Consider the following 26,364-nt stretch of genomic DNA (forward strand, 5'->3'; position numbering starts at 1 on the left):
AAGAATAAACATTCAGAACATTTAGTGAAATATTGGCTTTCTTTATCCTGAAATAGTTCAACTTCATGTTTGTAACTCTTTCTTAAACTTTCTCTTCTTTATGAAAAAAGTAAGCCACGGTTTCCTGAATATGTGCTTGAGTGTTCTTTTCTGGTAAGTATCATGCCTTTCTTGTAAGGCTTCAGCATGTCAGGCACTCATTAATAATGATAGGGTGACCGTATATCTTATAATCCAAACCAGGACATTTTAGGGATTGAAAAAAAGTGCTATTAGTGTTTATGCTGAAACAACAGGAATGAACCAGGATGTATGATTACTATGATAACCCTATAGGCCCAATATTTGATCAACCCTTTTGGAGTTGTCACTGTATTTTCTCATCATTAAACTAAATCTTGAATGAAAGAAAAGACTTATAGGACTAGCACATTAGTATAAAATGAATAGTGGGAAATAGCCAGTTTTCTATCTACCTAACCTAATTCTTCTACTTTCTTGGTCATTTATAAATGAGCAGGGATTTGAAATAAGCAAGTCAGTTGTCTGAAAGCAAGAGTGGATCCTATAAGCCAGAAATGGATCTTCTGCAAAAGAGGCCCTGCTTATTTCAAACCAGGCTGTCTGCCTGGAGACCCAAACTATCCTGACCAAGGATTGTCACGGTCTCTCATTAATCCTACACTGTTTTTACACCCAGAGTTATTTTTCTTTTATTTATTTCAAACTATAAGCCTCAAAACACGTGTTATATAGCCAATCAGAAACAAATACTGTTTTAAAGAAAATCAGAGTCAGTGTCCTTGCTGGCAGCTTCATCTAAAGTACACCATGAAGTGTAACTACAGATATATTTTTCATAAAATAGTTCCCCCTAGATCGAGAGAACAATTCACAGAGATTAGTGGTCATGAAAGTATAGTGAAAGGTAACATTGCAAATTTCATAAATTTATTTCATATGGGAGATTAAATAAACTAAGATAAATCAACTAGTATGATCAAGTAAACTGTTTATTACCTGTTTTTAAAAAACCTATTTTACTTACCTAAGGTCAGTGGGACTGTAACAACCAGAAATATTCCGATTATAATAGTAAGTATAAAGCTTGTTTCTGGTATCCAAAAACCATCTAATGAAATAAATGAGAAAAAGAAATTAACTCACAGAATAAAGCTAGATGGTCCCAGTGATATGCCAGATATACCAGAGCTAGCTCCTACTAGATTTTTGCAAGCCAGTTGTTAAACCATGTAGCTTGAAATCATCTATGGTGAAAGTATTTACGTCATGGGAAATCAAAATCAAGGTTGATTTTTTTTTTCCCCCCAAAGAGCCAGTTTACCAACACATCATTGGGATGTACCCACCCAGTCTTCCACTTTGGAATGACTGGGGAAACATGTATAATCTTTTTAATTAATTTGGGACAAAGAAGTCTCAGTATTCATATAGTATATCGTTGGGATTGTTATTTCTTCCATAACATCTTCATATGCATTTAATTCCATGGGTATTAAACTGAGGACTATAAACATGGAAAAATGGTACTTTCTCTTATGTAGTTTCAGTTAAGTAGAGAAGACAAACATGTAGACCAGTGCTTGGCAGACTATGGCCTGTGGGTTAAATCTGGCCACAGCCTGATTTTGTACTGCTCATGAGCTAAGAATGATTTTTACATTTTTAAAGTACTATTTTTAAAAAAAGGAGAAGAAGGAGAATACGCTACAGAGATCGAATGTAGCCCACAAAGCCTAAAATATTTACTATTTTCTTCCTTTCAGAAAAAGTTTGCCAGGCTTTCATCCAGATAACTAACTACAATACAAAGAAGAATGGTGTAAGTTTTATTTAGAATAATGGACTATGTGTGTGTAAAATGCAATAATTTGTTTGCCTAAGGAACATCGGTTAAGTATCATGATGGATTCATTTAAGCTAGGCCTTGAAGGATAAGAAGAATTTCAATTGACAGAAAGCGAGGGAAAGGAAATCCCAGCTAAGGGGCAAATGGTAGGTGGTGGCGACCTGCATTTTAAGCTGAAGAAAACTAAGGATGAAAACTTTGTGTCATAAAAGCTTTTTATCAGTCTGATATGGCCACAGCATAGGAAAAAATATTGGGAAAGATGAACCACAATTGGAGGACAAATCACAGAAGGCCTTAAATGCCACACAAAAGTTCGTTCTTGATTCTGAAGGCAGTGAATGGGGAACCATTTCAGGCATTTCAAAGTGAGGTTAAGTGATCCAGCTTGTGCTTCAGCTAGATTAACTGTCAGCCGTGTGATTAAGCCAAGAGCACAGGCAAGAAATGATAGCTTCAATTAGGAAAGCCAAAGTGGAAATAAGAAGACGGAAACTCATCACACAGAAATCAAAATGGTAAATCAACAGAACTTGGTCACTATGAGGGAAAAATCAAATATGGCACTGAGATCTCTAGCCTGTGTGATTAGAAATATGATATATCATAAACTAGAACAGGATACACAGTGGAAAAATGTTGGTATTGGAGAAGAGACAAAGAATAGTTTTAGGCCTGTTTTGTATAAGATGAGAGTACCAGGACCAGGATAATAAGGCTGGATACAGACCAGACTGTGGCCAGCCTTGGAAACCTATCTAGGAGCATGATCTTGACGTGGCAGGCATTAAGGAGCAGCTGATTATTACTGAGGAGAAAAATGACATGATGATATTGATGTTTTAGGAAGATCACATCAGATGAAATGAATAGTTCAATAGTTTAGATAAGGTATACAGTCACCCAATCTATTGCTAATGTTAAGAACTCACTTATCATTTTCCCTGAATCTCTGTGTAATAAGTTAGTAAGTAAACAGACATGGTAACACACCTCCAGCTAATAGAATATTTTCACTGATTCCACTATATTCACCAAATCCTAGAGCATTTGCAGCTACTACTCGTAACTGAAATGTTCCTTTCAGGTTTTTGGACTTCCATATGCAAATGCTACTGCAGGATCCATTAAATGCCATCTTCCACATTAAAGTCTGGTTCTGTGAATCATTTGAAGTACCCTGTCTGCAAAAGAAAGAGCAAAATTGTAAATACAGAAAATATATGAGACAATATATGTGTTATTTCTAGATGCTCATACATCATTTTAATGACAGCACTACAGAGCGTCTCCTATTGCACCTCTACCCTTGATCTCATTCCTTTCACATGGTTTGGCTACAGAACACAGCATCGTCTTATAAAGTCATCCCAGCAATGCATGGAGCCAACCTACTCAGCCTATGGGGAAAATAATGAATAATCTGTGGCCAAGAGAAAACTGAAGATCCTTTTCCTACTACCAGAATGTGTAAACTTTCTTCAGAATTCCAAACACAGAAGACAATAATTCTGTAAATTTCAACTGGAAATTTTGTTTTCTTAATTCTCAGTCTCTTATGCCATCTGTAGTTTACATATACCATATCTGGATAAAATAAAATGCAGGACATAAAATTGATAGCAATGTGTTCAACTACCAAAGTTATTGTTACATCTGAGATACCAAGGTTCCTTGCTTCCTTTGTATTGGCCTCCACCCTACCTCAAAGTCAGTCCACATTATTCTTCATATGAAACATGGAAAGAGCTCAAGAGCTGGGTTCAAAAGACGTGACTGGATGGCTTTTAACAGAATCATGGGCTGGAGGCAAGCTCAAGGCCTTCCGATTACGTCTTCTTTGACAATGAACTTTTCAAGTCTGAAACTTTTCAGACCACAACAATTTTAGGACTTGATGCCCACCCACAGGAAGCTCAGGGATATGTAAAGGAAGCCAGTTCTGCTCCTACTAACTGAGTGGTCATCCTGAAAGAGCAAGAAGGACAGCAAAGGCTGAGCCTCTGAGGGACAGGGAATGGGCAAGAACATCAGGGCAGCAGAGTTGGTCACAACTGTTACCAGGAGCTAAGGATTATCGTAGGAACCATCCTGAATAAAGTTTTACGACTTTATAGTGTTTAAAATCTTTATAGTGTTTTTGTACATTTTGTGAAGTCTCATGGTAGGCATTGGCAATTCCATTGTTCAACCCAAACAACTGTGATACAAAAGAAAGAGAACTTTAAAAGTTTATAAAATGGCTCTTCACAGTTATTGGTCTTTGAGGAAGAGAAGGAAGAATTCTGACATTACTTGAGCACCTTCTATTTCCAACACAACGTACTGGTGCTTTTCATATGCTGTTTCATTTCACTGACTCTTCACAACAACCTAAAAAGGTAGAGATCATCATCCCATTTTACAGATGAGGAAGCTTCAGTTCAAAAAAGGAAGAAAACAAAGATTTCAACATGGTCTGGGTGCCAGGTTGAATAGTGTCCTCCCAAAATTCATGCCCACTCAGACCCAGGGAATGTAACCTTGTTTGGAAATAGAGTCTTTTCTAATGTAATCAAGTCAAGATGAGGTCAATACTGGAGTAGGGTAGGTTCAAATCCAGTGACCAATGCCCTCTCAAGAAAGGAGAAATTTGGACACAGACACACACAGGGGGAACACAGACACACAAAGGGAGAACACCATGTGACAACAGAACCAGAGAGTAGAGTGATGCATCTACAAGCCAAGGAATGCCAAGGATTGCCAGCAACCACCAGAAGCGAAGAAGAGGCAGGGAAGGATTCTTCCCTAGCACCTTCAGATGGACCACAGTCCTGCCAATCCCTTGATTTCAGACTTCTAGGCTCCAGAACTCTGAAAGAATAAATGTCTATTGTTTCAAGCCACCCAGTTGATGGTACATTGTTACAACACCCCTAGGAAACTAACACAGTCTGTTTAGCTTCCAAGTTCTTGCACTTTGCACAACCACTACCTTTGCACCATCAGCAAGTACACTGGGACTAACTAAAGTGTCCTGACTGAAGAAGTTACTTTGAGATACTGAAAGTACAGAAATTCATTCTATTATCCCATAATACCTGTCCTGACACTAGAGACTTGAGGCAAGGTAACGCAAAGTATTTATGGAGTGATGCACCTAAGGTGTTACAGAAGAGAACACACTAAAGGGGTCCTAGCAAGACTGTGGTATGGCCTGGCTGATGAACATAATTACATTCACAGACCACCAAGACCATTCTACAGGTCAGAGTGTATTTTACCCTGCATGAAAAACACGAACAGAAATTTCAATGTTTCAGTTAGAAATGTGGCCCATATAATTCTCCAGCATGAGCAAGAAAATTTCTTAAGGTTATGGGAATGCCAGAGCAAGATGAAGCAAAAATAGATGTAAAGCTCAAGTTGCCAGGACTATAATTATGGAAGTGACTTTTGTCCTTGGAGCGTCTTAAAAGATGGCTTCATAGTCCCGTGAGGGGAGTGTCTGTGGAATTTGGAATTCTCCCCTCAAGTTGGCATGAAATTAGTTCATCTGAGCCAGTTATGATTCACAGAGCTCCCCATGCTGGCTGGATCTGAGGTTGCATATTTTCATCAGCTGCGTGGTTTCCACTGAAGGCACATTTTCAGTCCCCGGGAACACATTGCGAACTGTAATCTTCACAAGCTAGAGAATCCTGTGTGACCTCTACACTTCAGACCATTTCAGACTTTGACCTGATTTTACTTTTGGAAAACACCCAGCTTATTGCCAATTCTCACTAGACGTTATTCATCTTACTAAAACAAATTATTATCAGAAATTCACACGTATACCAACATCTAACATCAAACATCAGCTCAGCCTCCTGAACAGAATAGATTTTAAGTAAATACTAGTTGCATGCGCCAATGATTGAATTATTTCCATCAAGTTTTGATAAGTAGTTGCAGATTTCCCTGAAGAATGATGTGATCTGCCTTATAATTTGAGTGCCAAGGCTGACTGCTAGGAATTGAGCAAAGAATGTACTGATGCACGCAAGGTCCTTAAACCAAAGATCCTTCGTGTTTATTTACAAATACACGTTCATAAATATTGTTAATTTTGATCTAATAATACCTTAAAATTAATGGCTTAGCTCTTTGTAGTTTACAAAGCACTTTTTCCAACAGACCTACCTGATCTCCAGGATATAGTACATAAGTCGGCTTCCATTATCATCAGCTTTTTCCCACTGTATTGAATTTTTACTCCCTTCTAATAATTTTGGAATGCCTGGTTTACTTGGGACTCCAGCTTTGGAAACAAAAGAAAATACTGATTGATATGTTAGAAGTATAAAATAGTCTGCATAACGTCTTTCTACTGAATATATTTGCTAAGGGGAAAGCCAAATACATTAAAGAAATATTCAGAAATATTCTCATTTCTGTGCATATTTTTAAATGAGCATCTAAAGTTTTTATTAGTAATGGATTAGATGGATTAGTGATAGGAGTAATAATATATTTTTGCTTGACACAAAATAAGTGAAGGAAATAAAGAAAACTATTATCAGTTTTGGAGAATTTTCCCTTGATTCTTATAGGATTTCTTATAGGGAGTTCTGTATACCTTTTAGAATACTAGTTAATTTAATATACTTTTTAGATTTTTTATTTTTAGCATCTGGAATATAGTACTCAACGAGTAAATATTTGTTGAACACTCAGTAACTCTTTTCATTTAGTTCTCACTGCAAAATATCCCAGCTAGACAGGAAATCAGAATATCAAAAGGCAAAATAATTTTGCTCAGTTCAGGATCCTGCAAGACCAGGTCAGTATTATCTCATTACTGCCTATAAGGACTCCTAACTCTTTTCAATTTCTTCACTGAAGCTCTAGAAATACTAATTTACTCTTTTAAGAAAAATTTCAACCTCTAGGATTGGTGAAATAAGTGATGACAAAGGAATTGAGAAACTTGTAGAGTTTTCTGAGTGTTGAGCATATTAATACTCACCTTTAGTCTTAAAGCTTTCTGGAAGTGAGGTACTATTTTCTCCTGTCCTATAAAGCACGACTACGCGGACATTGTAGGAAGTATAAGGTTGTAGATTTGTGATGTTACAGACATAAGCAGGACCATGGCTGCACGAAGCTTTAACATAGTAAAACTCATGGTACTTCCACTAGAAAACGAAGTCTCAATTAACATTTTTGTTTCTTTAAGAAAACTTTCTTATACACAGAAATTCACAAGCCTATGGCAAGCAATTAAAACATAAAGTTTACTTTCCATTAAAAAATAAGAGCTTCTTTATTAGTGTTTGATCCCAAACATTATCTTCACCACCAACAGCCATTTTATGTTTTCTGACAAGCTGTAACTGACTTGAATGACGGTTCTTAGGATAAGTCCAAGGTAGGACATACACCTCTGACTATACATCATCGGGGAAGACTCAGGGCATGACTTCCTTTTATCCCTAATCCTAGACACCAACATTAAATCAGGATGGCTAAGAATGCAAATTCACAACTGAGGGAGAATGATTGATCAAAACAATGGTACTTTCAATTCCATGGATTTGCTAATTTCAAAATAATAATATTTTTACATATTTTGATTCTTTGAAGAAGTCCACAATGACTTATAAATTAAAACATTTAGTTTTTTCTCCCAAAACTCTCTTCAGATATCTAACCAACATTTCTTATTTTTATACATAGAAATCCTAGTTCCCTAAAAGAAGGTAAATTTTTGCCTACCATCACTTAGCCACTAAGTAGCAAGGTTAGAAATTAAATATAAGAAATCTTACTTTCATTCCAGTTTAGATACTGGGCCTCTAATTATAGCTATCATAAACTTCTTTCTTTGTGACATTGCTTTTTAAAAAATTCTATGTATTTGGACCCTTAATATCTTATTTGAAAAGGATGATTTTTTTTCAATGTACCAATCGGAAAAGACACAAGATGTGGCATTCTGTCAAAGGTTCTTAGTGTATTTTCCCCAGTAGAGTTTCCTAAGAAGGTCAGTTTCCATAAATAAACCTTACTTTACATCTCCTTTTTCATTTAGCAACTCACAAGGTCATGTCATTTCATTGGATGGACACTTTATATTAGTTTTCTGTTCAGTTAGGAATGATTCTCTATAGCACCTTCGGGAAGTAGAACACTTTGTTACAAAAAAGAAATGGGACAGGGGAAACAGAAGGAATTAAAGAAAACAAATGCTGATGTCAGGGACCTTGCCTGGTAAACTCATAAATGTATCAATCCCACTGAGACATAAGGTCTAAAGAAACAGCTGCTTCGGATCCATAATATTTACTCTGAACCTTCCGAGGGAGAGAGAGAGAGAAATATTGACTCCTGGCTCAATTTTTGGTCCTGTCCCCTTAATAGTCTGCTATAGAAACTACCTTAAGCGAATAGCCTAGATGGCCCAATATTCCACACCATCCAGAAATTATCAGAGCTCCTTGGAATGTCAGGGAGGTGTTTGACCAGGGGTACTGCCGGAAAACTGTATTGACCTCACCACAGCAACAAATGTTCTGGGCAGACCACCAACTTGGAGAGGTGCCACAGGCTACCCCAGCAAATCACAAAAGAGTCAGGACCTTCCATGTGTCGGAGGCCAACAAGTGCAGGGGTGAAGGCTACCACAGAGGGATTTTCAAATTATTTGGGCGGGGGTGTGGGGGAAATGGTGCAGACTGTGATGTCTCAGAAACCAGAACTTCACAAATATTTGGTTCTTGTAGGGATTTCCCTGGACAGCAGAGAAAAATACAATTTTAATGGACTTCCATGAAAGAAAAGATTTACCAAAGTGAAATTACTCGTTTCTCCTCAATCTTAAATTGAATATATTCTTCTTCTATAAACTGTTGTAGTAAAGAATCTATGGAATTTAAGACCTATATAGAAATCTAGCCTTGTGCTCTAATTCCCTTGTTTTCCATATGAGGAAATTTTGGCAGAAAAGATGAAGACTGGAAATTTACCCTTTTCTCCTTCTTTCCTTTCTAAAACAATTATTAATTAAAAAGACACACATTCACCCTCATCACTCACCCTTCAGAGTTGCAATACGGAATTGTAGGATTATTCCTAGCTGTCCTACCATTATGAGGTAGGTTGAAGTTGCTCAAGAGACAGAACTTTCTGACTAGATGTCACTCATCAACGCTCTCAGAACACAGCCTTCTGCTGTGCTCATCAATTAGTACTTATAAATGGTCACACATGTAGCAATTAGGGTATCTTATATTTTCAGTTTCATGATTTTCTACATGCTCTACCTGAAACCTGTGTAGAGGAAGTTTTGAAACCAAAAATTTGCAAGAAAGTCATAAGGACTGAACCACGTGGTCCCTGTCTGCTGTCCTCTCAAACTTTGAAGAGTGGAGTGGGTGACTTAATGACTCATGTTCCTTCCCTGGATAGCACCCAGGTAGGACTGCTGTAGAGATGAGTCAGCCCCAGGGTCCTCCTCTGCCTGGCTGGTGATATTTGACTCACCGTGGCGCCTGTCTGAGTCTCTGACTTCTCATCAGTAAAATGAGAGGCTAGAGCATCATCATTTCTAAGGCCCTTCCCCATTTCATTTATTTGATCTAGGAAATGAACTTTAATCCGTCCCCTTGACTTTAAACTGAACTGCATTAAGCTTACTTAAAAAGATGTCCAAAAAGGGATGATCCTTCAATTTCTCCAATTTAGCTGTATTTTTATGAGACGGCCATTTTTTAAATAGGCAACAAATCATCACAAACATGCTCAATGGAAAAAGTCCAATGAAACTATGGCCTTTGCTTTTATCAACTCAATATTCACTGTTTCATATTTTTCATAGTTTTTATCTAAAAAGTACAAGATCATAAAAAAATACCTTATATAGTAAAATTTTAAACCATCCTGGGAAGCAATTTCATTTTTAAAGAAAAGTGAGGCCACAACTATACTGATTTGTCTTTAAGTTACCACTGAACAAAATGTTGTTAACCAATCTGTACAAATGTGGACACACAAATATATAATAGTGAAAATGAAATGTAGCAATTATGAAAACTTAATCCATTCTAAGTGTATCAATATAAAAATCAATGAAGACTTTCCATAGCAGTGAATTAACTAGATTAATTGATGCTTTGAAATTCAGTGGATATTTTTATATTGGTTAAAGCATGAAGATTTTTAGATGAGGAACCATTTAAAGTTTAAGAGCCAAGATCAAATTAGTTCAGAATAAATTGGTTTTATATTTTACTTTTCTCTTGTTGCTCTACAGCCCTTAAATGGTTGAAAGAATATTTCTAAACAAGGTTTTGGTTTTTTGTTTGTTCATTTCTTTCATTTTTTTTCCATGGAAAACATCAAATTGCTATGGACATTAAACCAGAGAACTATGCTGATAACATCTAAAATAAGTAAAATATTATGAAATCGGTAAACCATAATTTATACCCTTTTACACTGAGCCTTTGAAGAGCAAATTAATCTCTCTGGGAATTCTTTCCATCAGAAATTAGTCTACGGCCGGTCCCATGGCTTGGCGGTTAAGTGCACGCGCTCCGCTGCTGGTGGCCCAGGTTTGGATCCCGGGTGCGCACCGACGCACCACTTCTCCGGCCATGCTGAGGCCGCGTCCCACATACAGCAACTAGAAGGATGTGCAACTATCACATACAACTAACTACTGGGGCTTTGGGGAGAAAAAGGAGGAGGATTGGCAATAGATGTTAGCTTAGGGCTGGTCTTCCTCAGCAAAAAGAGGAGGATTGCCATGGATGTTAGCTCAGGGCTGATCTTCCTCACAAAAAAAAAGAAAGAAATTAGTCTAGATAGCTTACTGCTTCGATATGCCAAACCTGAATCAAAGAATGTTGTCAAATATATTGTTGCCTTATACAAGAGAACGCTCTTGAGATTTGAAAAAGGCCTTCCAATTTATTCTATAGCATAAAACACAAGATTTGCATTAAAAGCGTATGATGAGATCTACCTTCTGGAGTTCAAACCAAAATCTGAGGAGGTTAACATTAGATGGAGCCGTCCAATCTAATTGCAAACTTGTGTTCTCTGGAACCAAGGCATAAGGTTTCTCTGGCGTGCCAAACGTTTCAACAGTGACAGGATGACTCTCAGCACACCACATTTCCTCAGCATGGCAGGCCAGAACCTTTTTGCAAAAAAGAACAATTGCTTAACCTTTTCAGAACCTTGCGCTTGAGAATGGCAATAAAAGTGCCCAATACACTGACTTTACCTTTAACACATATAGTTTTCCACCAGACAAGCTAGTAACAAGGACAGCGAGCCTTCCATTTGTATATTCACTTTGCCTTAGAGGAGTCTTGGGAATTAGGGCCAGATGTGAGATGGCCAACTGATAGCGGACTGACTCTCTAGGTCCATTTGGCTTGTGAGATTCTCTCCAGGATACAAGGAGGCTAGTGTCTGACTGTACGGTTGTGTTAATGAGCCAAACGGCCTCTGGTACTGAAATAAATAGCAACACATGATAAGGGATGTTGCAACAGCACTGCAAGATGGAAAGAAGCAGTGGGGTCTTGGTTGAGGAATAATCATATCATGTGAGCAGAATGAATGACAGACATCCTGAAGGAAAGCCAGCCGCTTATATAATAGTAAGTTAACAGGCTGCCTGAAAGGCTCTAGCTTATTTTTGCCCAATGACTAAATCATTCTCTGACTCCAGCTCAAGGATACGGCCTATGATGATGAATAACCCAATTCGGATGAGTTTTGTGAATGTCATCAAAGACATCTGAAAGAAATGGCATCACCTCATAATAATCGCCACCTCTTAGAACACCTTTTTAGATTCTAGACCCATTTTCTTTAAGGCAATGATGTTACATTACTTTAAATCTCAGTGGCCTCAGTAGAATTCACATAGAGAAAGTCTTGGTTTTTCCTATCTCGCCACGTGGACAGAGACCTATGAATATATGGGAAGAAGGTGACACCATGTGGTGAGACCAAAGAATGTGTTTCTTGGTCAAACTATTGATTCTGAAGTTTCATTTTCTTTTTTTTTTTTTTTTTTTTAATTTTTTGTTTATTGCAGTAACATTGGTTTATAACATTGTAAAAATTTCAGGTATACATCATTGTACTTCTATTTCTGCATAGATTACATCATGTTCACCACCAAAATACTAATTTTCTAGTTGCTTTTCATTTTGTTGGAATATTATTCATCACCTTCTGGTGTTAGGGCAAAAATCAAGTCATCGAAGTATTTTTCAACAAATACATTTTTCTTATTAAATTTAGGAAAGCTCACATGATAAAGATTACTTAGCATTGAGACAAAAAAACAAAATGGACAAATACATCAGATATATCACAAAATTGCATCCTAGAAACCCACACCAAGCCCATAACTCACCTCCACTTTTAGTTCTTCCCCAAATCTCTTTTCCCAGAGGTAATTGTTCCAAAGGATCTGAATAATAATTCTTTACAGCTATCTGTATCCCGTATGTTGAAAATGGTTGCAAACCTTCAATGAGGGCTATACTCTCCTGAAATTCCTGTAATTAATTTTTTAAAAATCAATATCAGATTCTTATTTTTTGTTCAAATGGGGAGAAATTATTTAATCAAGGAAGAAAATAATTAAAAGATTCAAAAAATTAATGTATTTTTAAATCTTGGATCATGAGTGACAATGTTCACCGTCCTAATTTGCCCTGAGTTATTTAGTATCTCCAGGAACAAATGCCAAATGATTGGCAGCCGTCAGTCAATTTTGTGGCATACTCATTTCACATAGGAAGCTAAACTCCCAGAGGAGGATACAATTTCATTAGCACTGTGTTTGAAATTCAGCAAGACGGTATTGTAAGGATGTGACACGTAAGTGAATACAATAAAAGATTAAGCTACATTATCTAATCACTCGTAGAAATAAAGTTTAAGAAAGTAAAAAGACTTTCCTTAGACCAATGGATCTCAACTTGTTTTATTGGAATCATTTGTGAAGTTTTAAGAAAATCCTGTGCCTGAGTCCCGCCCCCAGAGATTCTGACTACGTTGGTCTGGGGTGAAGCATGGGCCCAAAGATTTTAAAAGCTCCGTGAGCAGTCAAGGTTGAGAACCACTGCCTTTGACCCATATTAATCCGTGTGAAAACAATAAGATGGATGAGCTCTGGTGACAGAAATGTCCAATGCCACAAGCCCAATCTTGGTCAGACAAATAATCCAATCTGTCTCTGAAACAACTCCTTCTAGAAATGTGTAAAGAAAGGGTAAAATAGACAAAATAAAGCAAGTAACAAGAATCAGGTCTACTTTCTGGTAAAGTATAAAGTGCTTAATGTCCAATAGATGATGGTCAATTTCACCTTTTGACTTAGTTAAATAATAAGCACAAAGCAAAATTTCAGTACATATGATTCCATCACAAGGACACCTGAAACACGAATGCCAGTGATGGAATGAATTGTGCCAATTCATTCATTCATTCAGGAAATATCTAGTGAATGCCTATATAATGCCCAGTACTATGCCAGGTGCTAGGAATACAATGATGAATAAAAATAGACATAGTCCATGTATAACAGCACATTTTACAACGTACAGGAAATAAAGGACAAAAAATACAATGTACAACTTTTATATTAGATATATGCTATGAAGAACAAGTATAAAGTAGTGCTCTTTTTGTCCAATTCATTTCTTACCTCTCAATCTATAATCTGCTGCATAGGCCACAAAAACAAGCCTCCATCACTTTCTGGGGATAATTAGATAATTAGTGAAGGCAACAAACAGTTCTTTCAGGAAACTGTTACTGTGGCAATCTACCAACTGGTCAGAGTTAATATACTTCCTTGAAGCTTAACTTACTCCCAGACAAAAAGACTAGAACACAACATGTTTTGACGACTCCGCTGTAAAAAGTTGCATAATAACGTGTTTCAGAGCATAATATAGAAAATACTTTACTGTGACTGAGAATTTTATATCAAAAGAGAGCATCTTTTGAAAAGACAAAGACCACCAGCTCCAATCTTACCAGCATTCTGTATTTCAGTTCTGAGCTGTTTGTTCCGCCATTAACTTCTTTGTAATAAACCAGGTATGTTGGAGTAGGGCTGGTGATGGCATACCACGTGAGGTTTGTCCTGGCAGGCGGTAATCTGATTGTGAGGCTGGTGTTAGTGGTGTTAAGTATAGTTGGCTCTGCAATATCTGAAGCTAGAGACAGAAATGCTTTATCTAAAATAATAAGAGAAAAAGATTAAATATATACACATATACATATGAGAGGAACAGCAGATTTATTTGACATCTAGGGTAATATCATCTTTTATTTTTATTTAATTTATAAATATGATATATTGAAGCGTTGTAAATGCTATTCAGCCTCAGAAAAAGGGAGCAAGGTAACCGATAACTGTTTAAAATTTCCAGCAGATGGAGCTAAAGTACCCTTAATAATGTACCTAGACAGTAGCAAAATAAGTTGGCCCTTTTTGTACTTTGAAGAAAGTAATAAGAGCGTTCTATCAATTATATTTTTAAATGAATTCCAATTATGAAAACTCATGTTACTTTTAGGACATTTATTTTTAGGAATATGTATGTGTGTGTGTGTTCAACTTCAATAGTCCATGAACTTTTAAAATCTCTTAAATTTCTCAAAGTAGAAAATGAATTATTTTACCAAAATATGCACTCAGTTTATTTATAAATTCTTCCATTTTTTCACATTGCATAACTTACATGTTTTTGTAACTGAATATATTTAAGCAAAGAGAGTTTGTTTCATTCATTTCTGTCCCTCTCTAAGAGGGAATCTTAATCTAGAATGACAATTGTCACCTTAATGGCAGAGAGAGCTTGAGAAAAAACTCAGAAACGACTTTAGGTCTGAACATCACCCATGAGGCTATGTGATGCTGTTTTTGTTTTTGGTTGGCTGGTTTTTCAATTTCAAACATTTTTTTATTATAACTCTCAGTAGAAAATATATTGTCAGTTCTGCCATAAGGTGATAGATACATGCCTTCCTAAAAGTCATTGCCTTATGCAAAATCGTTCAATAAAATCCACAGAGCTTATGGGGAAAATAGAGTTAGGGGCACAACACTAACAAACCTCATGAGTGACACACTGTAAAAAAAAAAAAAACAGGACCTTAATAAAAATGGTAGCACAAATGTACACATTAAACGGCTGTCATGCGTAATACTATAAGAAATAGGGCACTTTCCCTTGGAAAAGACCTGAAGTTTTATGCAAAGCTTTGTGACATCACTGAAAGGTCTAAAATATTGTCACAGGAGAAAAAAGACAGAAAGAAGAGAAATTATGGGACTGAGAAGAGAAAGAGGATAGGCAGAGAGAATGACAGGATAAAAGATTCACACGTCTAAAGCTGCCTACCACAGCTTGAACCATGGATACACACAGAGAACTTGCAATCCAGGGCAAACAGCAGTCACAGCGTGCAGCAAATCCTGACAGTTTGGAACAACACTGAGAGTGTGACAAAGGAGTTGGAAGGACAGCCCCAGAGAAGGAGACATTATGAGACTTCATACCCTAAACTGGGAGAACAAGTCGATTAAGAACGTGACTTGATTACCTGGAAAAGGCTGCAGAACTGAACTGTAAGCCAGGATATGCTCACTCCTTAGGGCCTGCCCCTGGGAGAGAATGGCCCCATTGCTTTTCTTTGCTTGATAAATCTGTGTGCTATCCTTCGCTGTGGCAATCCAATATATAAATTCCCTGTCCACAGTTAAGCTAACAAGTGTTTTTCCTATTGATGAAAAATATAAAATAAAGAACATAAAAAACAAAATATGTGTCTTACATTTTCTACTCTAAACAATATATGGAATCCTGTTTCTGTATCATAATGGCTAAATTTCGAATCTTTCCATTATTTCAATATGAAAAAATAAGACTTTTATTTTATGTCATTAGGCAAAGCATTAGCTCCATATCAAGCAATAAGGTAACTATCATTATTATTAGCCTCATTTTGTAGAAGTAGAAACTGAGGCTTGGAGGAGTTACATAATCTCCTCGAGGCCACAAAGTTAATCAAGGGCAGAGCCAGGATTTACAGCTTACCTGTGTGACTCCACGTCAAACAATCCCATCTGAAGGGAGGTAGATGATGGGCACAGGGCTCAGGGCCTTGTTCAATATTTTTATCAATGATTTGGAATGAACGCAAAGTAAACATATTCATCAAATTTGCAGATAATACATGACTCTTACTGTCACTAGCAGGCTCAGTTACAGACTTAAAATTCAAAAATATCACAATAGTCAGGGGAAGGATTGAAATTTACTAGGAACAAATGTAATATCCTAAATTCAAGTTTAAGATCGACTCTAGAAATTAACAAATGAAAGAAATCTGGCTTGATAATAGTTAACATGAAAAAGACTCTGAATTTTTCAAATGACAGGGAGTCCAAAGACCTGATAGCTGCACTTTTAGCTGCTCTAAAAGAAGATCTAGGCAGTCAGAGGCCCCATGCACTGACCAGAACACATTGAGGACATGGAGGGACATTATGGGGGTAACATTTAAGAGGATATTAAGCACAGGAGGACGACTAGGGCAAAGAAAAATCTAGAAGCCACTTCACCTGAGGAGTAGTTACAGATGCTTGAATTTTTCCTCTAAAGGAAATGATTAAAATGGGCTATGACAGCTATGTCGACATAGTTGCCTGGTATCATGCAGAAAGTGATTGATTTATTCTTTGTAAATTTAAAGGTTAGAACTCAGACCAACCAATGGAAGGAATGGGGAGAAAACTTTGGCTAAATATAAGAAAAAAATCTAATATTTAGAATTGTCCAAAAAAATTAAACAGACTTCCTTATAAAGTAGTAAATTTTTTTATAAACAGGTATTCAAGCAAGGCTGTTTTTATAGAGAAGATTTCTTCTAATATCACGTCTGCTAAATGATCTATAAAGTCATTTTAATTTTCCAATTTTAGGATTATGGATGTCAATTATGGGTTCATAAAAGACTGACCAGTATGTCAGTCTATATGTACCTATAAAATAATGACCCATTAGATAATTCTCATATATCAGATGTTAAAGAAAAATTTTTCTGACACTTGTTTAAAAGGAAAGGAAGACTTTAGTCAAGACTATTGCAATAGCAGAGAGAGATGTGCTCAACGCCAAATACAACAAAGACAGCTGAGGATTTATAGCCAAAAAGCAGAGTGAGGGGTTAGTAGATAGAAGATTACTAAGAGGAGACATCGAGGGTAGGTGGATTCTTGGTAAACTGGCCTATTAGGATTTTTGCTAAAGGCAGGCCAAGAGCATCAAAGGTGGGAGATGAAGAACTTGATCAGATATTGGGGGTGGAGGATAATTTCTAAACTGACTTAGCGGGATTCTTGCTAAAACTAGACTCAGCAAGGATGGACACAGAAGGCCAAGGTCAAGGCCTTAGTTGAGAAAAGGGCTCAGAGAAGCCTAACTAAAGTTTGATCAAGGGAAGAATCTTTGTATAGATTCAACAGAAACAAGTAATTCTCATAATAAGAGAAGTTCAAAACGTTATCTCTACTCTCAAGCCCATTGAAAGTACATTGGAAATGTTTCTAAAAGGCTCTGGGTGACATGTCAACAAAACCATATGTGCAGTTATAACACACATGCACAGACACACACACACACACACACACACACATTGGCAATTTCAAAACTTCAGTATGTAGACCAGCAATGCCCAATAGCACTTTTGATAATGGAAATATTTTATATCTATGCTGCCCATTACAGTAACCATTAGCCACTTATGGTTTTTGAGTACTTAAAATGTGGCTAGTGTGACCGTGAAATTAGATTTTTAATTTTATTTAATTTTAATTAATTTTAATTTAAATCATTACATGTCACTAGCAGTTACTATATTGGATAGTGAGGAGCAGACTGTTAAGAATATAAGGGGGTATTTAGAGTGTATTTTTTTCTGTTGCAATTACTCCTAACTAAGAGACTTCCAAATCACTTCAGACTTTCAAATATTTCCTCCTCCACAAGCATGTGAATTTCAACAGGTAGACCTGTCAAGTATTGACAAACTCATGCTGAATGTGGAATCAGTGGGATCATCAAAACAGAAGAAAAGCAGAAGACTGCCAGTAAGATCATGGATGTTCTAGGAAGGCCCAGTCTCAAACCCCAGCTCCTCTTCTAACTAACTATGGCCCTTTGGACAAGTTACCTTACTTTTCTAAGCCTCAGTTTCTTCATCTGTAAAATGAGGATACTAGTATCCACTTCATCAAGGTATTTTGAAGATTAAATGAGATAATGCACTTAGTAGCATTCTTAGTAGCATGCTTAGAATATACAGTTAAGCTCAATAAATTGTAGCTCTATTTTTAATTATAAAATAACAACAACAAAAAAAACAACCCACAGATCCAGAAAATTATGTGAATGCCTAGATACAATTTGCCTGGAAACAACTTGACTTGAATTCTACAAGAACATTTGGCATGAGCCAGAGCAAATACCATGTATATATTCTTCCAAGTATATGTGAAATGTAAGCCCTTTTTAATGGGACAGGAAGGGCTGCCATTACTAATGAAGATCTATGTACACACACGGGTGTCTTACCCAGCAAAGCAGGCACCATGATAACCTGCCAACACTGACATCCTTCCAGATCCATGGCCCAGATCTCTTGCCCTTTGACAAAGTATATCCGTGGGTTCTTCAGGTCAGAGGTATCAATAGTCATTGCTCCACCTAACTCAAATTCAGTCACATTGCAAGAACATTGGCCCCTTCCATTTGGACGGTTTGTGGCTGTGGGAAGCAGAATGCGGTGCAAGGTCTGGTTGATAATACTGTAGTAGAACATCTGAGAGCCAAAATCGGAAACTTCTGTCCAATACAGGCGACTACAGGGGAAAAAAAAGACTCTCCAACTTAGTGAGTAAAACATATCATTGCAAATATTAGTTTTTAATGAAGATGAATCATTCCTAATGATTGGGGGACAAATGCAGCCTTTGGAGAGAACATGTCCGAGTGTCCAACAACCTTGTTTTGAGATGCAGAATGTCACAAGAAGTCTAGATTGTAGCATTTTCCAATGATTTCTCAATAAATGTGTTTACAACTAAAGCCTTGGACTATAATGACCTTAGGTGCTGTATTAAATGGCTCATTAATGGCTGTGAATATGAAATATATTTGCATACTTTTCATCAACACCTGTGTCCATTCCCCTTCTCTCAAGTTTGTTTCTGCTTCTTAATACTAGCTAACAATCTAGTTTCAAAATAAACTGTAACTATGCCTATGGCACAAACAAAATATATCTTTCCAGCCTGAGAAACTGCTTTTCAGTTGCTGAATGGAAGCCTTAAAATTCACCTTGTGTGGACATTAATTAAAGATGGATGAGCCCAGAATAGCTTTTTCTGTGCAAGACATGCTGCCCGTCTATCCTGCTCATCTCCCGCCACTACCTCAATTCCCTTCTTGTCCTTATCAGCTGAGAACATTATTAAATTCATTGGTATGAAAATCGGCTTTGATTTCCTGCTGGTAATTAATCTAACTTTAGGTTAGCCGAATTGTCAGTATGGATTAAGTTTACATATTTGTGGTTGTGGGCTCATAATTTATATGTAGAATTACTTACTACAGGTTAATATAATGAGTCAAGAACCCTAAGCACTTATTTTCCCATCATTGACTTTTAATATTAAACCAAAGATATTACATTAAATGTCTATGTCTATTTCATCACAATAGAAACAGATACACTTAACATACCTTAAAAAAGGATATACAGAAAAAGAGATTATTGTTGAATTTCTGTTGCAAATTTTCAGCTTCCTGGGATGTTTCACCTTGTGTTCAAGATCAACATCAAATATTTGCATTCCATTTTGGGATTCTTTCAGCACAAAGTAGAGGTGTCTTGAAATCCAGTCAACTGTAATAACTGTGATATCAAAAACCAGTGCATCTCGGAAAATCTTAACAATAGGTAGAAAACACAGCCACGAAGATAGTGGTCATTTTCTTCATATTTGAGGAATTTTCTGTAATCACTCATATTACTTTACCACAATTCTCTTTGTAATCCAAAACCTTAATAACTCTGGATTGTGTGCCATTGTAACATTGGTTCTCTTCTCACGTTGTATATTTTCCCTGGTTAATTTCAACTACCACGGCTTCAACTATAATCCATAGACCAGTGCTACAAACCCACATCTTCAGTGTAGATCCCTCATTGAGTAACTGAGTCAAACATCAAACCGCCTACAGAACACCTCCATACGGGTGATTCCAGAAAGCAGAACTCATCACCCCACCCCCCACACCTCCTTCTCTCCTGCACTTTCTATTTTTATGGATTTCCAACACTCATCCAAGCAGCAAGCCTGACAAATGTGGTTCATCCTGGACTTCTTCCTCCCATTACTACCCATAGTAAATTAGTCCCATTTTCAATATCTCCTCAATTTATCCTCTCTTTTCTCACCTCACTGCCTCTCATTTCCTGCCTAACATTTCCTGTCTGGATTTCTGCGAAAGCCTCCTAATTATCTCAGACTTAACCTTCTCCAAGTCATCACTCATGCTGCTAACAGAGAGGTCTTTCTAAAACACAGCTTGATCGTGTTAATGACCTACTAAATTTCTTTAACTGCTTGATGTTGGCTTCCAGATTGACACTCGACTCAACACGGTGAAGGAAGCCCATTATATTCAGGCTCCTGTCTACCTCTCCAGCTTTGCCACCTGCCTTTCATCCACCCTCACCCCCACCTGCCTTCCAAGCTCCATCTATTTATAGCTCCCTGAACATGCTATGGCTCTCTTCTTTCTCTGCCTTTGCACTTCCTACTCCATCAGCTTTCCCCCACCTTCACCTGGCACATCTTCTTTGTACCCAAGATGTCTTTCCCTACACCGCCCACCACCACTCCAACCCAGATTGAGCATCCATTCTTTGTGATTCCACTGCATCCTGCCCTCAGCATAGACAGCATTTATCCTCTCTTCTGTCTGTCTTCTCTACTAGCTAACATTCAGTGAATGCTACAACATGCCAGGCATTGTGCTAAGTGCCCTACTTGGATTATCTCATTTAATCTTCACAGGAATCCTATGATGAGGTACTACCTAACCATAGTGGTTAAATAATTCGCTGATGGTCAGAGATCTAGTAAGTGGTGGAGCCGGAATTAAATTCTAGATTGTTAGATTCCAAACCTCACCCACTTAGTCACTATCAATACTGTCTCCCTAGTGTTAGACTCAAACTTGACTGGGTTTGTTCAAGGACTGTGATTTTTTTTATCTATATCCCAGGAACTAACACAATACCTTAAGCCTAATAACTGTTTGCTAAATTAATCCTGAATGACATTTGCCCAAAATCTAATCTGTATTCATTTGTGACTAATTATACATCTGCCCTTTTGAACCATTCTAATCTTAATGGCTCAATCACTGGCCAGTCATTTTAATTACAGGGTAGTATAATATGCAAATACTTTACATAGAGAGAATTACATAATGAAATACCTCGGAGCTGGACCGATTGTGCATGTTTAGAAGGAAGAGCGAGTCTCCTTGAGCATAATACCCCATAGCATTATCAGCTGTGTAGCCCACAGCACTGATGTCTCTTTCTGCCGAAAACATCCACACAACTTGATTTTGATCCATATCTGACAAAACTATCTTCTTCCCAAAAAGAGTTATAAGATACGGAAATGGGTTGATTTCTGAAAACAAAAAACAAGTTGATAATGTTTATGAGAAAAATAAGTTTAGTTTAGTAAAATCCCTTGATTCAATATCAGGCTGTTTTGAAATTCACGGATCCCTTTTGGGTTCATCTGATACACCTCAATAGAGACTGTCTAGGCTTTCTAAGCCTAGCTTTGTTTAAGCATGTTTGGTGATGATAAAAGTTGATTATTTTATTTGACTTTAACTTCAGCTCAGACACAGCATTCACATCCCTGAGAATACCAAGGATCAAAAATGTTTTTAAAACACTAATTATTATTTGCACAGATTTTAGAGAACAGATACCTGATGTTTTGGACTTTACTATGTCAGAAAATGGTCCTGGTCCTTTGGATGTGAAGACCCGAACCTAAAGAAAGAAGCGAATACAAAAAATTTGCATTCAACAGTGTCCTCAGCAGCAATAATTAAGTTCTGAGACAGATCAATTATTGAGTGTTTCATTTCACACTCCTGACACATATTATTAATAGTTTCAAATAGTTATTTACATCTAAGTATATATCAATAAGTCACTAAGAGGAAAAATATTGCCCGATACTCATATTGATGGGTTTTCTTATCTAGAAAAGTCAAACTGGCACAAATCTTTACAGCAAAAAATTCAAATTTCTAAAAATGTCTTCAGCTATTTCCAAAATTAAATTACATACAACATTTAACAGAAATAAAACTATACAGATTATGGTAAACTTCCACTTATCTTGAATTCAACAACTGGAAGTCTCAAATAAATTTATGTACTTTTTAAAAAGGAGATTTATAAAAAGAAAATAATAATTAAACCTTATATTTGAAAATGAATTTTACATTTCAAACTACTTTTACACACATTATCTCTTGATCCTCACAATTATTAAGAGTAGAAACTGGACAAGGATCATAATTGAGGTAAGTAATTTATCCACAATGACACATGTAGGAACTGACATAAGAACCAAGTCTTCTGAGGTCTGTATACTTTTCTTCTCACTGAGCCACGTGGCATCCTAATAGCAAAGTTTTTTTAAGCAATTTTTATTAGATGTCTTTTATTGTATAATAAATCATTTCCATTTCTGATTCTTGTATATGTACAATGATCTATAAAGACAATTGACATCCATAATGATGGCCTTGAAAGATAGACCCTCAAGTGCCCTTCAATCAACAAAATATTGGATTATTTCTATTATACTTCTAGTATTAAACACATTTTGCTATATTCTATATATCACTATCTGTGTATGGTGTGTGTGTGTATATATATATTACATATATATATCACGGTGCATATGTATATCAAGCAGTCTTCACTTTTGCACAGGACCATGTAAGGTAAAACTAATGCACATCCATGCATATCACTTTGCACAGTTCTGTGGTGACTGAGATTTGAAACTATATATACTATAGAGAGAGACTCTTAACCAGAACTCACATAACTCTTAACAAATAAGAATGTGTATTATCTTTAACTTTTATGTACAACTTTTTTTTATCGATGTTTTAATAGTTTTTAACATTGTGAAATTTTGGGTTGTACACTTTTGTTTGTCCATCACCACATATATGTCTCCCTTCACCCCTTGTGCCCCCCCACCCCCATTGCCCCTGGTAACCACAATACGGTTTTCTCTGTCCATGTGTTGGTTTATATTCCACATATGAGTGAGATCATACAGTGTTTGTCTTTCTCTTTCTGGCTTACTTCACTTAACATAATATCCTCCAGGCCCATCCATGTTGTTGCAAATGGGACGATTTTGTCTTTTTTATGGCTGAGTAGTATTCCATTGTATATATATGTACCGCATTTTCTTGATCCAATCATCAGTCGAGGGACACTTAGGTTGCTTCCACTTCTTGACTATAGTGAATAATGCTGCAATGAACATAGGGGTGCATAAGCCTCTTTGGATTGTTGATTTCAGGTTCTTTGGATAGATTTCCAGTAGTGGGATAGCTGGATCACAGGGCATCTCTATTTTTAATTCTTTGAGGAATTTCCATACCATTTTCCATAGAGGCTGCACTAGTTTGCATTCCCACCAGCTGTGTATGAGGGTTTCTGTCTCTCCACATCCTCTCCAACATTTGTTGTTTTTTGTCTTGGTGATTATAGCCATTCTAACGGGCATGAGGTGATATCTTAGTGTTGTTTTGATTCACATTTCCCTGATGACTAGTGATGCTGAACATCTTTTCATGTGCCTATTGGTCATCTGTATATCTTCTTTGGAGAAGTGTCTGTTCATTTCCTCTGCCCATTTTTTGATCGGGTTGTTTGTTTTTTGTTGTTCAGTTGTGTGAGTTCTTTATATATTATGGAGATCAACCCCTTGTCAGATATATGTTTTGCAAATATTCTCTCCCAGCTGGTGGGTTGTCTGTTCATCTTGATTCTGGTTTCGTTTGTCTTGTATGTACAACTTTTTTGATTAGTATATGTAGACCTAACATATTATCAAAATAATTATTAAATTAGAATTTTACAAAAAGAAAACAGATCCTTAGGAGACTCAAATCTCTAAAATCACTCTCCAAAACATTATGTTCCCCCAAAAGAAATGGAAAATAACTCAAAATCTGTACAACATTGACACAAGCCTAATATTTAATGAGGATATGAAAATCATCAAGTGGTCTATCATAAGAGGAAAGCTATTGCATATTAAATTTAAAATGCTAAAAAGAGGGTGGTAGTAGGTTTATTTTTTTCTTGACTCCTATTCTCTCTGACTTTCTCCTCTATCAGAAGCTAAGTGATAACTGTGAGATGTCAACTACCCAGACTCTCAGTTTTCATTTCCATTGGGAGCTCTGAGTTGGGGCATCCAGATGATTCACAGCAGTGATGTGATATGGTGGAAAGGATTCTAGAAGCTGGACTACAGCACACCACTTCCTACCCATGCAGCTTCAGTAATTCACTGATACACCCAGGGACATGGCTTTTTCTTCACAGACAGTATGAGGATCAAATGAGATCAAATAAAGGATATAAAAGCACCTACCATGGTAATGGCCTATAGTGATCAAGTCAAAAAATAATGGTTTGCATTATCTTACACCATACACAAAAATTAACTCAAAATGGATTACAGACTTGAAGGTAAGATGTGAAACCATAAAACTCCTAGAAGAATGTATAGGCAGTACACTCTTTGACATCAGTCTTGGAAGCATCTTTTGGAATACCATGTCTACTCAGGCAAGGGAAACAAAAGAAAAAATAAACAAATGGGACTATATCAAGACTAAAGAGCTTCTACAAGGCAAAGGAAACCAGGAACGAAATAAAGGACAACTCACCAACTGGAAGAAAAATATTTGCAAATCATATATCAGATAAGGGGTTAATCTCCAAAATGTATAAAGAACTCATACAACTCAACAACAAAAAAACCAAACAACCCAATCAAAAAACGGGTAGAAGATATGAACAGACATTTTTCCAAAGAAGATATACAGATGGCCAATAGACACATGAAAAGATGTTCAATGTCACTAATCATTAGGGAAACGCAAATCAAAACCACAATGAGATATCACCTTACTCCTGTTAGAATGGCTATAATCACCAAGATAAAAAATAACAAATGTTGGAGAGGATGTGGAGAAAAGGGAACCCTCATACACAGCTGGTGGGAACGCAAACTAGTGCAGCCACTATGGAAAACAGTATAGAGATTTCTCAAAAAATTAAAAATAGAAATATCATACAACCCAGCTAACCCACTACTGGGAATTTAGCCAAAGAACTTGAAATCAACAATCCAAAGAGGCTTATGCATCCCTATGTTCATTGCAGCATTATTCACAATAGCCAAGACATGGAAACAACCCAAGTGCCCATCAACTGATGAATGGACAAAGAAGATGTGGTATATATATTCAATGGAATACTACTCAGCCATAAAAAAGACAAAATTGTCCCATTAGCAACAACATGGATGGGCTGCGAGGGTATTATGTTAAGTGAAATAAGCCAGACAGAGAAAAACAAACACCACATGATTTCACTCATATATGGAAGATAAACAAACACATAGACAAAGAGAACAGATTAGTGGTTACCAGAGGGGTAGGGGGTTGGGGGGTGGGCATAAGGGGTAAAGGGGCACGTATAGGTGGTGACTGACAAATAATAATGTACAACTGAAATTTTGCAAGGTGATAAACTATTATGACCTCAATAAAATAATAATGATAATGGTTTGTTCTGAATCTGAAAGTAAGAAATTTGTCAAGATGTCCTTTACCCCAGCTGTCCCCTCTCCCCTCTGTAACTCTTGCTGCCCACTTGACCTCTGAGATCACACTGTACCTCAAATTATTTACAGAGTGGCAGAATTCTTAACCCAGTTCTTTAATCCACCTTCCGTTTGCACTATTATGACCCGCATATCCCTGTTTTCACTCTCATACCTGGAAGGCGACAGTGTACCCAGGACTCACGCCCTCCAGTTGAAAAGACATCACTGAGGGAGTGACATTGACAGCAATCCAGTCTTCGAATGTTTTGTTTTCATCACTTTGGTTGGATATTTGATAGAAAACTTCAAATCTTGTTAACACACCATTTTCATGCTTAGGCTTATTCCACCTAAATTCCACTACAGCTTCATTCTTGTTGTGGTATTTTCCACTTGGTAATATAAATATTCTGGGATTCTCTGGTGCTGATGGAACTGAAAA

The 26,364-nt window shown here is 36.8% G+C and overlaps 1 protein-coding gene across 2 annotated transcripts in view; it reads right to left on the reverse strand.

The window, feature by feature from the left end:
- Window positions 1–26,364, reverse strand: part of ROS1 (ROS proto-oncogene 1, receptor tyrosine kinase) — a 111,439-nt gene that overhangs the window by 29,898 nt on the left and 55,177 nt on the right. For both annotated transcript variants that reach the window (XM_014781190.2, XM_087443754.1), the window contains exons 22-35: window positions 26,095–26,357; window positions 21,970–22,033; window positions 21,454–21,656; window positions 19,687–19,892; window positions 18,517–18,803; window positions 15,485–15,661; window positions 13,910–14,112; window positions 12,276–12,420; window positions 11,127–11,359; window positions 10,863–11,039; window positions 6,864–7,032; window positions 6,038–6,155; window positions 2,864–3,054; window positions 1,049–1,132 (exon numbers count right to left, since the gene is read on the reverse strand). In XM_014781190.2, coding sequence (XP_014636676.2) covers window positions 1,049–1,132; window positions 2,864–3,054; window positions 6,038–6,155; window positions 6,864–7,032; window positions 10,863–11,039; window positions 11,127–11,359; window positions 12,276–12,420; window positions 13,910–14,112; window positions 15,485–15,661; window positions 18,517–18,803; window positions 19,687–19,892; window positions 21,454–21,656; window positions 21,970–22,033; window positions 26,095–26,357 — 2,520 coding nt within the window. The remainder of the gene's footprint in view (window positions 1–1,048; window positions 1,133–2,863; window positions 3,055–6,037; window positions 6,156–6,863; window positions 7,033–10,862; window positions 11,040–11,126; window positions 11,360–12,275; window positions 12,421–13,909; window positions 14,113–15,484; window positions 15,662–18,516; window positions 18,804–19,686; window positions 19,893–21,453; window positions 21,657–21,969; window positions 22,034–26,094; window positions 26,358–26,364) is intronic.

Source organism: Ceratotherium simum, chromosome 19 (assembly GCF_057802395.1).
Source record: "Ceratotherium simum simum isolate JZ-2026a chromosome 19, ASM5780239v1, whole genome shotgun sequence".
Lineage (NCBI taxonomy): Eukaryota > Metazoa > Chordata > Mammalia > Perissodactyla > Rhinocerotidae > Ceratotherium > Ceratotherium simum.